Consider the following 17,685-nt stretch of genomic DNA (forward strand, 5'->3'; position numbering starts at 1 on the left):
CCAGTCATACAAAGGTTTTTGCATACCCTCTGAGAAATCTGGATAATTTGGGTTGTACTCTATGCTTCTACCTTCTCCATTCCAAACTGACTAGCCTATTATTTAAACTCTCCTTAGATGGAAGCCCCTGTCTCTGAATCATTTTTAATCCATTACAGTACATTATAGCTTATCAAAATTCCTTGCATGTGGATAAGCTTCTTGAAAAGTAAATAAAATGATCCCCACTGGTTCTAGACCCTGTCCCCTGATAGGGTGATCAGATAGCAAGTATGAAAAATTGGGACAGAGTGTGGGGGGTAATAGGTGCCTATATAAGAAAAAGCCCCAAATATCAGGATTGTCCCTATAAAATGGGGACATCTGGTCACTCTATGTCCTGATCGCACCCTCCAACAGCTGCAGCAGGTTAGAAAGGCACAATTATAACTTACGAAAACAATGCTTGGTTGTCCCCGTCCTATCCAGGTCCTTTATCTGTCTTTAAATTAATTTTCCCAATGGGTGCTAACATAAGGTGCACAGTTCTCTATTACCTACAGTCATCCTCAGGCTTCTGTTCGGTGTGGACACAATACATGGGGCACATTTTCAAGCACATCGTTTTGTTAGTGGCTCAGATGCTTCAACCTTGGTTTCCTCTGAAATGCTCAGATCAGTCACATCCAGTCAGTGATGTAACTGTGACTGCATTTTAACAACTTCAGTTGTTTCCATCTCTGACTGGTCCTCACCTTTGCTAGGTGTGAAAAGCATCGCCAGAGTAGAGATTTCTCCATCATCCTCTGTTGAAAAAACAATGCAGAGAAACAGTTTAGGGCCAGATTCAAATATCCTTACTGCTGCTGAATGCTGCCTGACTCTGCAGGAAGTGCCATTGATTTCAGTGGGATGGCTCAAGGAGTAAGGTGCCACTCAAAGGGAGTACAGGTATCAGAATCTCCCCCTTAGCTTTGCTGCACAGTGCATTACTTCCCTTTGCTAGGTATTTGATTGCCTAGGCAGAAATTATTTTCCACTGAATGCATCCGATGAAGTGAGCTGTAGCTCACGAAAGCTTATGCTCAAATAAATTGGTTAGTCTCTAAGGTGCCACTAGTACTCCTTTTCTTTTTGCAGAAGTTATTGTATCCCATTACTCTTCTCCTACTAGGTTCGGGAATGTTGTTGCTATCTAGGCCTTCTCTCCTGGCCGGATCACTTGCTCATCTCTTCTGCTTTTAAGCTGCTGGTGTTGGTATCTGTATTTTCCATTTGTGATGATGTACTTGGTTCTGTGACCTTATTTTTGCTGAAGTTTCTTCTTCAAAGGATTGCTCCCCCTTCTCCAGCCCCAGCTCTTCTTTTGCCAAAGCCAAAGTTATCCCCTACTACTGGTCACATACTTTCATTAAATGCTCTTCATCTCCTCAGTAGATATCATGCTCTGTCCCCCAGCTCCTATATTAGAGAATCTTGTGGAACCTTAACAGTACACAACTAGTTTTTGTGTCCGTAGCATCTTTGCATCCAGTGATCTCACAGGTTAAGCTTCCCATCACCTTCGTAAGGTGGGTATGTGAACACAGAGGCACCACGAACTGAAATGCAGTTACACTGCAAGAGACACACAACTCTTTAACAATGCATAATCCCACTACACAATGGGAGGTGAATTGAAACTGCAGGGAGAACTTAGGCAAGCAGAAAGCAATTATCTGAACTTCATTATGGCTGGGAACACAGCGTTAGCATCTCTACCTTTACAGAAAGTGCCATGGGACCATAAATTACCACTGGAGGTCATCTATTCCTAGAGTCAGCATCTCCAGCAGCACCATGCCCCCTCAGGTCACAGGGAAGGGCAAAGGAATTATCTTCCTTGTCTAGGTCCTGGTCCCAAGCCGACCTGTGTGACAGCAAACAACGAGCCCCCATGGCATTGCGCTAAGCACAACCTAGGGAGTGAACTCCCTACACCCAGTCGCCAGACTTCTATGGAAAAAAAACTCCTCAGTTCCACACAAGGCTCCTCCCACTGCCCATCTGTATGACGACAGGATTTGGTCCTCTCAGAATGAACGGGTGTTTCAGAGAAGTCACTGGCTCAGGAGAAAGTCTTTCACCCCTCAGCCACCATTCCTAATCCAGCTCAGGACAGCAGTGACCAAAAACAACTATGAGCCAATGGTCATATAGAGATCCATGTGAAATGAGACGAGGGTCTCATTATAAGGGCTCAGTCCCCTTACTTGAGAATTGTTGTCCACACAATTGACACCGTTGTCTGCTCTGCCTCAGCCGAGACCAAGGACTGAATGATTATGGAGATAGCTACCCAGGGACACTAGAGGTGGCCCCTGAAGCAGACTGGCGTGTCACATGGGGGACCTTGCATGTTGCTGCAGCTGGTCTGTAGATAAAGAAAAAGTTTTAAAATGTAAGTACTATCTATTGGTAATTTACATCTATGTAGATCTTCTCCTATGATCTAGTACCTTTGAAGGGCCCATTTCCACAGTCACAACTCTCACAGGCGTAAGACTTGGGTACTTTCAAAAGTGAAATGGCAAAGTTTTTCCAAAACTAGCTGAACATTAAACAGACTCAGGAAGGGAAAACCCAGACTAGGCTCATTTTAATCAGTCTAGATGAACTCTAGTTTCACTTCTATTCAAATTACAAAAAAAAACCTTCAAGTTTAGCAATGCAAAAATACACCCAACTACCCCAAAGTAAATCTAACCCAGAAAGGATTTCCTCCTGCTAAGTGTGCCTACTGTTTCTGTTGTCACACATAGGAAAGCCTGGAATTATCTGTGACCAAGGACTCCCTTCCTGCCCTTCCACTTCTCATGCTGCTAACCCCTGCAGATTATCTTCTAAACATCACATAAAGCCATGACTCTTTCTTTTGGCACAGCAGTAATCCTGGGCCAAAGGCAGGCCATCTCCAGTCGTGATTTCTTCCATGCTGTCTGCGCAGCTCTTCCAAATTTCTTTCCCCCAATTTGCTTTGCTTGGCTATTCATATCTTTCTCCTCTTGCTTGGCTGGCTTCCTACCCACTTGCACTATCTCATTAGTACAATGTAGATATTACTTCACACGCTAATGCTATCACTGGTCTTGCTATCAAATCATCTTATTTCCCCAGTTATTCCCTGACTTCCTATTCCTTCCCGTTATCTCTCTCTCTTCGTACCACTATTCCTTCTTCTCTTGCCATTTCGAAATACTATACTTTTCCTCTTTGGAAATATCTTTCCCACTGTTATCTTAAATCCCATCTCGAAGCCTTTATCCCTTCCTATTGTTTAATGCTGCTTCTAATGACCTGATGTCTCCCTTTTCTTTTTCTTGTAACTCTAATAATTTGTTCTCCTGCAGGACCACCAAGTGGTTGGTTTGTTTGGGTTTGGTTATTCTTACCCAGCACTTTGGATAAAAGACACTATATAGTAAAATGGGAAGACAATGTGAGACAGGCTACTGTTTAAAGCCCTTAAGATACCTGGGGAAATGAAAGCACTGGGAAGTTAGATCTCACCAGATCCCAATTTTAAAAAGAAAAAAAAAAAATCCTGAAGTCCCCAGAACATCCCAAAAGACACTCAAAGGAGTCCCAAGCAGGACCTATCAGAGGGTCATCTTGAATAAAATCCCCAACTTAAGGATATTCCTTGCAAGTCCATCAGTGGTGTTTATTTTTGGCCAGAAAGACTCCATCCCATCATTATACTCCCCACTCCACCCCATATTAGTAAAAGGAAGTCCAATACGACAAGCTTTATAGGCCCTCTATTCCACTGGCCTCTGAGCTTAGGGACAAAATGAATCGTGGTGACTAACCCTTCTTTAGGTCATGTGCCAGCTCAATTCTAGATGTGTTTGCATCCAGACCCTCGCCAGCAATATCCTGCCTTCTAATTTAGGAGGCGGCTGATGACTTTTTTTTTTTTTTGAGCATTCCAATTAGCTCCCCCTCTGCTCCCCGCTACATTGGTAATTCAGCTCCATGCATTTAAGACTGGGCTAAAATCCCTGTTTCCCAAAGAAACAAACTGTCGTTGCGCTGATGTCTACTATGTGATTAAGTGCAATTGAATGTGTTACGGTTGGATTACATCTGCAGCCAGCCCGACTCCATTTATTCCATTTAGATTCCACACCTCACTCCCGCATTAGCTGCACGACTTTCCCCGACACCCACCTCACCTTTTCCTGCCATATAAAGTTCATTGCCACACACGTATGCCTACCCACTGCTTGGCTTCCCCCATTTCAGTCTGTACAACCTCCATTTTAATTTCTCCATTTACTCCGTATTTCCCATTCCCTTCTGTTTTGTTCAGATTATACTGTCCCTTCCAAATTAAGTTCTCTTCTATACAGATAGTTGTTCATCCCTTTCCAAAGGCTGATGATTTCATAGTGAAAATCTTGCATCAAGCGTGCCATATAATAATCTCCTGAATCTTACATATGGTGCAGCAGAATAATAGGAGTTTGTATAGCACCTAGCACGTTGCGACCCTGATCCTGACAGGAAACCTCTAAATGTTACTGCTTATATAAACATACTATATAAGAAAAAGTCAGATCTAGTGGGTTGCTATCATTTTGTAGCATGCCTGGCTCCGTTTGGATCATCACACACTAAATAAAGCCAGCCAAGTGTCCGGTCAGCGTTACATACAAACGAAAAGGAATAAAAGTCTTCCCCCAACAGACATGGTTTTAATTTTCATGGAAAGGAGTGAATCCTTTTGATCCGGCATGTTGTCTTTATACACGAGCTGAGTGATCTTCCTTCTGCTTGGTCTGAACCCCATACTGAGAACTCTTTGTCTGTAAGCGCCATCCTGCCCTTTCTGCACAGAGCAGTAACTGGCAAATGGCTCTTGTATTACTCACAAGCGAGCTACCAGCCAAAGTAAAATATCTTGCAATCATTTCAGATCTCCTAGTTCAGCTACTGACTGAGCCAAGTGGCTAGTGGCCATTGGCACTGTCAGCCAAATTCACAATCAACAACAACATTATACCGACGACAGATCCAAGCAGGCTGCATGCGAAAACAAAGAACCAAGCGAGATGACTGCTTCTTGTCTATAATCTTGGGTGTTGGGGCTGGGAGGAGACAGCTTGAGCCATGTACAATATATAGCCCAGAATTTCCCAAGCCACTCCCCTCTAACATTTACTGTCTCTGTGTTGGAGGCAGTTTGACTCTCTCCTTGTGTTAGCTTTGTTGTTCAGAGTGATCAGATTTAAGCTCCTGATCATACTACATATGCAGTCGTGGAAGGAGATCCTGTTACAATGCAGTGATCCTCAAACCATGCCCACGGCTTTCACACTGCTCTTAAAATGAAGTGAGGTGTCCCACCGCGACGGCACAACAGAACTGTGCTTTACAACTGTTCCTGGGGACAGCTGTGATGTAACTGAGTCCACCACTAGGGCTGTATCTGTAGCATAGGCAGGACATTCGTGGAGAAAGTTCCGCAGCTGGATATTCTTCATGCTTTCAGAACCACCTCTGTCACTGGCCTTTCTCTGTGAAAGCCAAGTAGGACCTCTTCCGAAAGCCAAGAAATAATCTGTGATCTTATTCTGATATCTTTGTTTACACCTATTGGCACTTCAGTCCACAAGTAAACGCACTGAAGCCAGTGGGATGATTTGTGGGCTAGGACCTCTATTCAGCACAGGTAAGGCTCTCCAGATTCAAGGCCATAGTGAGAAACACTTCTCCCCACCTATAAACTATAAAACATTTGAAATACAGATGGGCTGAGGCAATGATCTTGGTTGGCTACAGGTTTGGAGTTCAGGCTTAATGTTGAACCAGGTCGACGGCTTGTAGTTCAAAAGCATCAAAAACACGGTGGGCTGTTCTTGCAAGATTTTGATTCCAAACAGTGGAAATTTCACAAGATCAGTAACTTTTGCAAGTCCCCCAATCTTAGATATTGAAAATTTCATGAGGTCAGCCCTTTCTTGTGAAATGTGTCTCATTCTCTGCCAACCTGTGTGACATCTGAAGTGGATCCAGAAGATAGCTCACTTCTGGTTTTAGAGCAGAAGCTACAGTGGCTTTGGCTCTGGAGAGATCAGGGTTTCAAATCTGAAACACACATGCTTAACATTGATGGTTCTGGTGGGGGCACTCTCTCCAGTGTAAGCGTTTTGACTGATATATGTAATCTGACAGTGGTGACAGGTGTCTGTCTTACTGCAAAGTATTCTCAAAATGGAGCCTAATGCCAGAGGTGGTAAAACATTTACCCCCCTGCTCAAGCGCACATTGATGGGGCTACTCCTTCATTGGCTGAATCACAAGTGAGGTTACTTGTGGCAACATGGCTCCCACCACTGGGAGCATTCAGAATGCCCATATTAATGATTAAAAAAAAATCCATTTTTACATTACGATTTATGTTTTACACCATGTAACTTCTTAAATGCTACTGAGAGCAAGATGGATGCAGCTCTCAACAATCCACAGATATGTTTGATTTACTGCACTGGTCCAACGTGCTTCTTTTCATGTTGCAGGACCAACCTAGCGTCTAGGAATCCGCTTGTACAATACAATCGTGAATTAAATGTGCAGTTATCGTTAAGAGGCCACACATTTTCATGTAAAATTGAAGAAACTGATTACAGCAATCCCTCTGGAAACGAGAATAATCACATGATAAGACAGTGCTAATGGGAATTTATTGTCGCCTATCACATGTGAAGCTTAGAACAAAGCAGTGATACTAGTCGATTTCACAGTTATTATTGTCAATGAATATTGCAACCAAAAAGCTTCTAGGGACTATAAATAGATGACAGGGGATTGTGGGTTCTCAATCGCCAAATCTAAGCCAATTTGGTATGCTGCAAATAGCTTAGACCGTAAAACTCACACACCCCATTATTAAATATTCCCCAAAACAACCACCTAATCTCCCTCTTTACAGCCTAATCTCTTGTTCCCTTTTCCCCATACCCACACACAGCGCTCAGATTCACCAGTACATTCTGGCTCCTTTGCATCACTAGAGCAGCCAAACAGAGCCAGAATTTATGAGTGTATCCAGCCAGTTCTCTCTCTCTCTCTCTCTATATATATATATTCAGATTTAGAATACAATCTTTGGATTTTTTTTTTAAAGTTACCTACAATATTTTCCATTTCAACCAAATAAGACTTGACTGAAATTAAAATTTTACAAGGCACCTGTGGGAACGAGGCATCCAAATCCCATATTTCAGTAACAACCATTTGAATGGGAATTGGGCATCCCATTCCCTTAGGCAACCTGCACCGATTTTGCACCAGAACCCGGTAAGCAGATCTCAGCGACACATAAGACAACAACAGGTAAAGCATGAATTCCCCCTTCTCTTCAGACACAGATGCAGGCCTAAAACATTTTTCCACCGCGGCCCCCATTTCATAGCTAGAGGCTTTGACTTTTGGGAAGAGAGGAAGGCTTTTAAAAAAGAGAAATAAAAGGAGACCGTAATGGCTAGGTGGCAGGAGAACAAGGAGAGAGAGAGGCATCCTACACCAGTACCTGTGTGAGTCCTCTGATGAGCCTTTAAGTGGGAGCTCTTTGTATAAACCTTCCGGCACCCGTTAAACTGACAGCGATGAACCCTCTTCTTGTTTTCCGGGGATGCCTCGGCCCCTGCCCCTCCTTGCTCACCGTCATTCTGCCCACTCTTTATCGTGCTTGCTGTTGCCACCGCCGCCACTCCCACCTTGACTGAGCTGAGCGATGCCTTCTTGGCCACCAGTTTCAATGTCACCGTGCCGTCCACTGCGGAGAGAGTTTGTGGGGTTTTTACCAGATGGCGGCTGAGCTCAGGAGAGGAAGGGGGCGTTAATGAGGTCACTGCGTTGAGTTGGGCCTGGTTGACAGCAGCGTAACCCTCTATGGAAGAGCCGGTGGGCTGCAAGCTGAGGCACGTCGCAGACAGCAGTTTGTCTCGTGACAGGATAAGGTCCATGTTGGTGCTTTTGTCACATGTACTCGTCTCCACTGGAAACAGGATGGGGTTCAGCCGTCGGATACTGTCCTCTGAGCCTGGAGGAGAGGAGGTGTGAAGGAAACAGTCCAAATCCTCGCCAAAGTTCTCTGAGATCTTCCTTGGCTCCGTCTGAAGATAACGTTCCAACTCAAGGCATGTCTGCAGGGGGGACGGGGAGGGAGGGAAAGAAACCATCATTAGAAACCCATCTCAGCATTAACCCTCAGCTGCGGCAGGAGGCTAGGCATGGTAATCTCTCTGTGTCCAGAACAGTTCAGAGATAACATTTATACACACCAAAGTGGTCATGCACAAAGAAACGGGATAAACCTACTCCTGCGGTACAGACCAGCTTTGGAACTACGTTGTGATGCAATGCATGGAATAAACTGCAGAGCCATAGGAAGAGTGTCCGGTGCACTTTCTGATTGCCTCACCTGCACTCTGCCCACTAATCTGTCTCCACATGGAATTATTCTAACAAGCCAAACCTCTGAGCAGCTTCAGGTAGCCATCAGTTTTTTAAAAAGTAACATTTCCAGATAATTGTTTAATCTTTCTTCACACAAATGTGGGATTTCACCCCCAAAATTACCCCAATCCAAAGCACTGCTCCAGCTACTTTAGGTCATTTTTAGAGGTTTTTCTGGCTCCCTGTACAGTGGAGCACACCTGGCTTTTACTTAAACAAGCACATACATCATTTACAAAAAGCTTGATTATGGTGGAGTTAAGGTGGCCACTGCACAAAACTTGCCATCACCTCTCTTTTACAAACTATGAGCATGGACATAATGCTGTGGTGCAAAGGCTTTCTCACCCTGAGGTCAGGAGGACCACCTGACTTAAAAGTGGCCAAATGAGGGCCAATAAAGCCTTTCAGCACATCATACCCTCAGGTATTCTTATTTTTACAGAAAATAGTTAGAAATAGTTTGGGAAGTTTTACAGAGTTTAATTAGTGCTATTTTTCACACTCCTCTACCTGAAAAGCCTGGCCCTGTTCGCATCTTGATTCTAAATCTACAAGAGTTGGCATGAGACAAATCATCTACCTAATTCATTTTTGAAACCTCTACAAATTATCCCTGAAAGAGCATGTTCATATCATAGAATCATAGAAGATTAGGATTGGAAGAGACCTCAGGAGGTCATCTAGTCCAACCCCCTGCTCAAAGCAGGACCAACACCAACTAAATCATCCCAGCCAGGGCTTTGTCAAGCCGGGCCTTAAAAACCTCTAAGGATGGAGATTCCACCACCTCCCTAGGTAACCCGTTCCAGTGCTTCACCACACTCCCAGTGAAACAGTGTTTCCTAATATCCAACCTAGACCTCCCACACTGCAACTTGAGACCATTGCTCCTTATTCTGTCATCTGCCACCAGCTGAGCTCCATCCTCTTTGGAACCCCCCTTCAGGTAGTTGAAGGCTGCTATCAAATCCCCCCTCACTCTTCTCTTCTGCAGACTAAACAAGCCCAGTTCCCTCAACCTCTCCTCATAAGTCATGTGCCCCAACCTCTTGATAATTTTTGTTGCCCTCTGCTGGACTCTCTCCAGTTTGTCCACATCCTTTCTTACCATAGATGGTAAGGTTGGGTTATTAGTGTGAGATTTTTCAAAGGAGTCTATGGGAGTTGGATGCCCAATTAAATCTAAGCCTGTAAATCCAATACCTTTCAACACCTGGGCCAGAAACAAAAGCCTCAAACCATCCGAAACAGGAAGAGAGGTGAGAGACTCTTGGCTTCACGGTATAAAGGTCTCATCAGCAGGGGTATAAAGAGCTCCCACTGATAGTTCTGGGAAGTGTCTGAGTTACTTTTAACCCATCATGGATCTAGGAATGGATATTGCCTATTTCACATGTAATTTTGTGGGAGAAATGTCATGGCTAGGGAAAGGAGGAAATATTTTGCAGGCCATTCATTTTTTATTTGTTTTTAAATGGTAGCTGTTTGAAGCAGCTTAGAGGCCTGAAGCAGAAAGATGGAGCCATGGGCACAGTGCAGGTAAGGCATTCAAATTGCATAACAAATAGTAACGTGGAGCTGCAGTGTATCACCTGGATATCATTTACATAACTGTGTGTTTTGTGTTACCTCTCTGTGCACAGGGCTGGAGCCAGGAGCTCGGCAGATCAAATCTTAGTTGGTTCTGACCTCTATCCCCCTAGTCTTTAACAGATCATTTCTTTCTCTGCCTCAGGTTTGCAGCCTATAAAATGGAGGTGTTACTTCCTTATCCACCACTTGGGGTGTTCTGAGCTACAGGGTTTGTAAAAGCACTTTGAAGAATGAAGTGCTAAGCACTAATTCTCCGGGGTTTGAACATGGTGTGGTCCGCCACTAATAACAAAGGGCCAGGGTTTTCAGAAGTAACTAATGGGTGCCCAACTTGAGACATGGCAGAGAGGCCGAGCGCTCGGTCCTTTCTGCAAATTGGGACCCTTGTGTGAAGCTGGGCACCCAAAACCTGAGATACCCCAAAATCACTAGTTGCTTTGGAAAGTCTTGGCCTTACTCTGTATTTTGTACTGGCCGTGTACAGTAGAATAGGGGAAGGTTTGAGCCAGTACCTAACACTTTCCCTGCAGCCCCATCAAGGGCTTTGGCACAAGGCAGAACTTCCATTTTTTAAAATATGGGTTTGTAGCTCTCTTATTATTATTATTATTTATTTGTATTCTCATAGTGCCCATGAGCCTGGTCATGAACAAGAACCCCCTGGTGCTGGGCGCTGGTCCAAACAGTTTAGAGTCTAATGGTTCAAAATAACATCTTCCAAAGGAAATCTAATCCAATGCTGTCTTTACAGCCCTGTCTATATTGGGCAAGGTTTACAACAAAATATTCCAACTGGTTTTGGCACCAACAGGACCCTGGCATAATGAGGCTCTTGCAGCTGGATACATTTCTAGTCAACATCCCCATTTAGCTGAACCTGCCTTGAAGAAAGTCTAACAAAAAATGATTATAAAAAGGAGGCTGCCCTCCAGAGCCTTGCCCACTGTCAGGCTCCCACCAGTAGCCCTGACAGGAATTGCTTTGTAATTATGCTTAGTGTACACACAATCACTGAATCTGCAAATAAACAGAAATGCTGAGCCAAACACTCGGCTGACCCCAATCAGTGTAATTCCACTGCAGTCAATGGATGTGTACTAATCTACATGAGCCCAAGGATCTGGCCCCAATGCTGTCCTCTCACTGGGATGCTGACTCTAGTGACTGTTCAGATAGCAATCTTGTCAATTGTTTCATTGCTGACTGCGGAGGGGCCTGGCTAATCGTATGTGGAGCTTGAGTCACGCGCACACCATTTCTCCGAGCCGAGTCCTGGACCCTGAGTAAACGTCTGATCCCATAGGTTTGCTCCAAAAAGAGCACATGCCCTTTTCACAGAGATGATTGTACTTCTATTGACTTTGGTTGCCACCCGGTATGATGGTAAGGGGGAAAGGTCAAAAGAAGAGGATAAAGCACAGTTATTCATAAAGCTCTCTCAGGCCTGGTCTATAGGAATTAGCACCAATCTAAGCAACTATTGCAGTTGGACCCATATAAATCATTTCATGCACCCATGCAAATCATTGCACCCATACAAAGGCTTTCCTTGTCTACACTGGTACAGATACCTTGGCTGCTGAAACTGGGGCGAATTCCCTGTGTAGACACAGGCTATTTCTACGTGTCTATTTATCTGCTTCCGTGGCCTGCATTACACTAGTATGTGAGTGCCTCACAATCTTCAATGTATTTATCCTCACAACTATCCTCTTCTTTAGGGAAGCACTATTATCCCTATTTATCACATGGGCATCTGAGACACCGAGACCCCAAATGACTTGTTCAAAGTCACACCTGGGGGTCTGTGGTGCAGCAGGAGATTGAACCCAAATCTCCCAGGTCCCAGGCTACTGCTCTCACCTCAGAGCACCTCTCTCTGGAGATATTGGAAGGGTAACTCCTGGGATGCACTGGGGGTCTCGGTTTATATTGCCACTGGGGATGCTACATTCCACAAGGAACTGAAGAGACTGCAACCAGCAGCTGATCCCTTTATTTTTCAGTTAGCATTTGAAGTACAGTGGCCGGGAAGCGCTGAAGCCCTCAGGTTTGATAATTTGCAAAATCCAAGAATAATGTTATGAAAGCTAATCTGGTACAAGACAGATGCTAAGAACCTGAGACTTCTGTCATCTCTCTGTGATGTGTGGCTCCGCTGACAATCCTGTTTCAGGAGTCGAGAAATTGCTTATTTGTCTTCCCCTCCCCCCCTTCAGTTAGTTTCTTTGGAAGGGTTCCCATTTCCTGCTGCACAATGCAAATCAGCCCCTGGAACATCCGCCCATTTCATCCTCTGAGCTTTCTCTGCTTGTGGAGGAGAAGAGGAAGCTTGAAACTCCTGGAGTCAGCATTAAACACTTGGGCAAGTTGTAAGAGCGTCACATGTTGCTGTTGCCTAACTTCCCTGGCTACATGTGATTGTCGGAGATGCTTTTTGCTGCAGCCTTCCCCCTTTAAATGAATGCTGAGGATTTCTTTTGCGGGAAAGGCCCCAGTCTGTGGACATTCACTTACTCTTTCCCTCCCACTCACTGACAAATCATACAAGCCACAGCAGAAATGTGCACTACTAATGAGAGAGCATTGATCAGCTGCAAGATGAACAACTGTTTCTTGAACCAGTTACAGATCCCATGGATATTGCTGTTGTGGGCACCAGTAACAATTTTATAAGCCTGTCATTCACAGTCCTACTCTGCCACTTCTCTCAGCAAACCGAAACCCGAGGCAGCAAGAATCACAATTAGAATCTGCGGCACCGGACCACAAAAGCTACTGTCCCTGGGCTATTCGTGCATTTGCTAGACAAGAAGGCAGGGCACCTTCAGAAAAGAGGAGGCCTGTTTTCTATTTAAACTAGGATCCTGGAACTGCAGGCAGTGGATCCAATATGGGATCCCAAATCTCTCCAGATGCATGATAACAGGTAGTGGGGGCAGATTTTCAAAAGGCACACATTGGAGTCAGGCATCCGGCTCCCATTGACTTTGAATGAGGTGGGCTCCTTTGAAAATCTCCCCCCTTAGGGAAAAAAGGAACAAGTTTGTCAGCAGCCCTGCTGCTTATTTCATTTTGTCTTTCTCTTCCAGCTACCCACTGTCTCTTGGGAGAGACACAGAGATTAAGGGGTTAATAAATAAAAAGCTCTGGAGAGAGAGACAGAGCATAATCTTAGGTTCCAGCAAAGAGACACCGACAGAGACACAAGGCCATTAAATCCAATGACAAGTCACATGAAATTTCAATTGCGCTGACATTGGAAAGGCTGTGTCCTCTCTTCTCATTTCCCACAGAGGGAACAGAGAGGCACTGTCCCTTTAAGGCAGGATTACCACCACCATGACAACAATAGTGGTTCTGACAGTTTTTCAGCTTCACCACCAATTTTCCATAAAGAGCAATTTCTCGGCGAGCCCTTTTCAGGCAAGGCCTGACGCTTCAGAAACCTGTAATTATTCTTGGCTCCCCACCCCCCGCCGTCTTTGCACCTGTGTCAGTTCAAGACACCAGCTGGTCATGTCTTGCCTTCTGCCTCTGAAATCCAAAACCAGCCAAAGGAGCCCATCTCCCGACAGAGGGAAAGAAAACAACCACAAGAAAAAGAAACAATATAATGGGCAGGAAAAGGGGGAACCCAACTCCTACCCTCATCCCTCCACCAAGGCAATAGGAAAAAAAACATTGAGCCAAGAAAGGCCTCCATCTAATCAGCATTAGAAATAAAGCCGTTAACAAAAAGGAAGGGGTATGACAAGAGAGAACTCCAGCACCCTCCTTCCTGTACCCCCAACCACAGTCCCATTTGCTGTTGCCTTTGCTAAGAGCTGGTACTTTGGTGCAGGAACAAAGTTTCTTTACCCCGCACGCCCTTTTCTGCTCAGGCTGAATACCTTACCTGACTTTCCTCTCTACCCCAAGTCACTAGAGGAGGCATGGCTCTGGCTGCTGCCCTCGCTTGTCGAATTGTTAAACAACAAGCCACTTTCCTTCACCCCCCTCACAATGCATTGTTATTGTTCTTAATTGCTAGGCTCATGAAGTCCGGCCTCTGCCTTCAGCCTTGACCTGGAGGAACATAGTGGGATCGTCCAAGGGACTGAAGGGAGTCAGATGCCGAGCTCTGATCCTATCGACCAGTTCTCGAGGTAAGAGGGTACCTCTGTCTCCATGCCCACTGAGTCCTTGGCTGCCCTGCCGGCAAGTGCACCCGTTACTGTCATTTTTGTGGTGGTGGCTGGTGTGATGTTGACCCGTCCATTGAGAATTGGACTGACTACCAGACTCCTCTTCTGAAGAGCCATCAGAGGGCGGCTTTCATTCACTTCTGAGCTGGGCTGATTTTGAACCTTGGTTGGAGAGGATATAGGTCAGAGGTGGGCAAATGGCCCGTGGCCACGTCCAGCCCGCGGGACCCTCCTGCCCAGCCCCTGAGCTCCTGGCCCAGGAGGCTGCCCCCCGGCCCCTGCCCCGCAGCCTCAGCTCACTGTGCCACTGATGCAATGCCCTGGGCAACAGGGCTGCGAGCTCCTGGGGCAGCTGCAGAGCTGGGCCTGACCCGGTGCTCTGTGCTGCGCGGTGTGTGGCTGGCTCCAGCCGGGCGGCACGGCTGTAGCGTTACCAGCCACCAGTGCGCCAGGCAGCGCGATGGGAGCAGGGGGGTTGGATAGAGGGCAGAGGAGTTTGGAGGTGGGCGGCGGGGGCGTGGATAGGGGTCGGGGCGGTCAGAGGGTGGGGAACGGGGGGGCTGAATGGGGCAGGGGTCCCCAGGGGGCAGTCAGGAAGGAGGGCGGGTTGGATGGGGCGGCGGGGGGCAGGCAGGGGTTCCAGGGGCGGTCAGGGAGAAGGGGTGGTTGGATGGGGAAGAGGTCCCGGAGGAGCAGACAGGAATGAGAGGAGGGGTTGGATGGGGCAGCGGGGGGGGGGGGGGTTCCAGGGGCGGTCAGGGGTCAGGGAGCGGGGCAGGGGGGCGGATGGGGCAGGAGTCCTGGGGGAGCCATCAGGGAACAGGGGGGTTGGATGGGAGGTGAGAGGCGGGGGTGTGGGAGATAGGAGGCGGGGGCCAGGCGACGCCTGGCTGTTTGGGGAGGCACAGCCTCCCCTAACTGGCCCTCCATACAATTTCCGAAACCCGATGCGGCCCTCAGGCCAAAAAGTTTGCCCGCCCCTAATATAGGTGAAGTGTCCTCTCTTTGATGGTCAATCCCTTAGGATAAGCAGACTGTCTCTAAATGGCAAGAGTATGCTTTTATGGGGCAGAGGGGAATTCAGGTCCTGAATGAATAACTCAGCCCATAATCAAGGCCCATTGAGAGGTCTGTCTAGTGTACTTCAGGTTTCTGAAGTGCAGGAAGTCTACTGGACCTCAGCAGCCAACATCAGCAAGCATCTATATGATTTACAGCAATAAAGACCCTGAAGATTCCCGCTCGAAGAGGAAAATAGCTCACATCAGGTATGCAATACGAACAGAGACCAGTGGTTGCCATCAGGGTGATTTTTCAGGCTAGGGATAAAAAGTGACCGAAGGCTTCAATCCACCTGCCCCAATGAACAAGGGATCGTTTTCTTTGCACCTTGCTTCACAGTTCAGCCAGCTCAAAGTAAGGATGATTTACGAGTGACAAACAGGATGTGATTGTACTAGGCTCCATACTCACGCAAGGAGCTGGCTAACAGAGGATGGCAATCTCGCGTGTGGCCATTTCCTAAAATACGTCAGCCCGATTTCTCCATTGAAATACAATTGCAAGGGAAGTACTTTCTGAACATCACATGCTAGGAACCCTCACGTTCCAGACAGAACCCTGCCTGCCCTCACACAGATGCCTACCAGTGCCAATTGGTTCCTTAAAATGTATCCTAAAATACTGTGTGGTCTATATAGCACCCAAGTTAATGCAGGTGTTGCATACTTTGGTATTCCATTTAAACGTGTAGGGCTAGATCCTCAGATGGTGTAAACCTATGCAGCTCCAGTTACTTCACTATACCATTTTATACCAGCAGAGGATCTGGTCTGTATTTCATGATTCTACCTAAAGCTGTATTAGCACTGATCCAATATCAATCCAGAAACATATGTTGCCTAGTTTATGTAGTGCCTTGCCTCTGGCTCTCATTCAATACAGAACAATTATTATTTATTGAAACACATCAGTATACTCTGGCCTGTACAGCACAAAGCCAGAAAAGCCCTGGTGCTTGTCTCTGAGTTGGAACTTACCTGAGATATTATGGGTGCCATTTTCACGAGTGCTCCATGCTGGCCTAACTCTGCTCCTGTTGAAGTTAAAGGGACTTTTACCCCTGACATCAATGAGAGCAGAGTAAGGTAAACTCAGAACACTGTCAAATCCCACCCTATTGCCCCAATAGCACTCTACGGGCTTGTCTACATGGGCAATTATTCCAGAAGAGCTATTCTTGATTGTGGACATCTTTATTCCATAATAAGAGCAACCACACCTGGAGTTAAATTATGAATAGTTAGACCACTTTAAGTTCACACCCTATCTTACTCCGGATTAACTTTCCATGCGTAGACACGACCTCCGTGACAAAAGCGTATATCTCAGATAACACCAGTGAAGGCAATGGAGTTTCTCCACATTTACAGCTGGGTAACACATTAGAATTTGGCCCATATGTCTGAGCCCTCTAAGAAAGCAAGTTCAGTTCAGAAGCATCTAGCTTCTCTGTGGAATCTTCATAATACTTAAAAATGTCTGAGTTGTTTTGGGAGTGAGGGAGCCACAAGGGAGATGGGGTGGGTAAAGGTCAGTACTGGATTAACAAAAGCCCAAATACCTACAAGGAATTTAGGACAGAAACTCAATAAGGGACCTACTCGCTCTGTTCAGCTGATTCTTCTGTTTTATTGACACTATATTTTATTACATCTTGATTTTGAATTTTTCTAGCCGACCATAGGCAGTTCTCTTATCTGGAATGTGCTAGTTACTTTTAAGTGCCATTTTACTGCACATATAATGGGACATCAAGCACTGAACCTGGAAGTTATCCAAAACCTAATTAATAAATTTGGTACTTGGATTAGGCTGTGACAGAAAATGAAAATGTTGAATGTGCTGTATCTGCAGGTCTGAACTTCAGACTCAGTTTACACTATTTACAAGGATTCTTCCTGTAGGGGAGTTTATTAGAGCACCTGCTCTAGTTAAGGTCAATTTCCAACTCCCCTTCTAATTCCTGTTTTTCAGTTGCATGTAAAAAAGGTGTCATCTATAAACTACTGCACAAGTCGCATGATTGCAAAGAAAGCCTGCAGAACGTGAAAACCGAGACATCTGCCTGAATCTGAAGACAGCCTGAAACAATCATTCGGAAACCTGTAAAATCCCCTGCAGTCTGATCACAACAGTGTAAAGTGCCCACATACACTAGTTCACTGCTGATCAGATTGGCAGTAGCATCGAGTTAATGTAGCTCTCTCATTTTGGGCCACAACGGTGGATATTGGAATGGAGTACAGTGGGGCAACCCATGGGTGGAGTGGGGGATGAGGAATTCTAGGCAAAGCCCCCATCCCCAAAATGCAAAATCTCCCTCTGCTGCTGTCCAAAAGAGGGAGTTAAAAAGATG

General features: G+C 45.8%; 1 protein-coding gene across 2 annotated transcripts in view; it reads right to left on the reverse strand.

The window, feature by feature from the left end:
• The window catches only part of KLF7 (KLF transcription factor 7), a 66,566-nt gene that overhangs the window by 17,056 nt on the left and 31,825 nt on the right, over nt 1-17,685 (reverse strand). The window contains exon 2 of one of the 2 annotated variants that reach the window (XM_077830076.1): nt 7,556-8,171. In XM_077830076.1, the coding sequence (XP_077686202.1) occupies nt 7,556-8,171 (616 nt within the window). The remainder of the gene's footprint in view (nt 1-7,555; nt 8,172-17,685) is intronic. The other variant, XM_077830077.1, reaches the window with a different exon arrangement.

This window comes from Eretmochelys imbricata, chromosome 11 (genome assembly GCF_965152235.1).
Source record: "Eretmochelys imbricata isolate rEreImb1 chromosome 11, rEreImb1.hap1, whole genome shotgun sequence".
NCBI lineage: Eukaryota > Metazoa > Chordata > Testudines > Cheloniidae > Eretmochelys > Eretmochelys imbricata.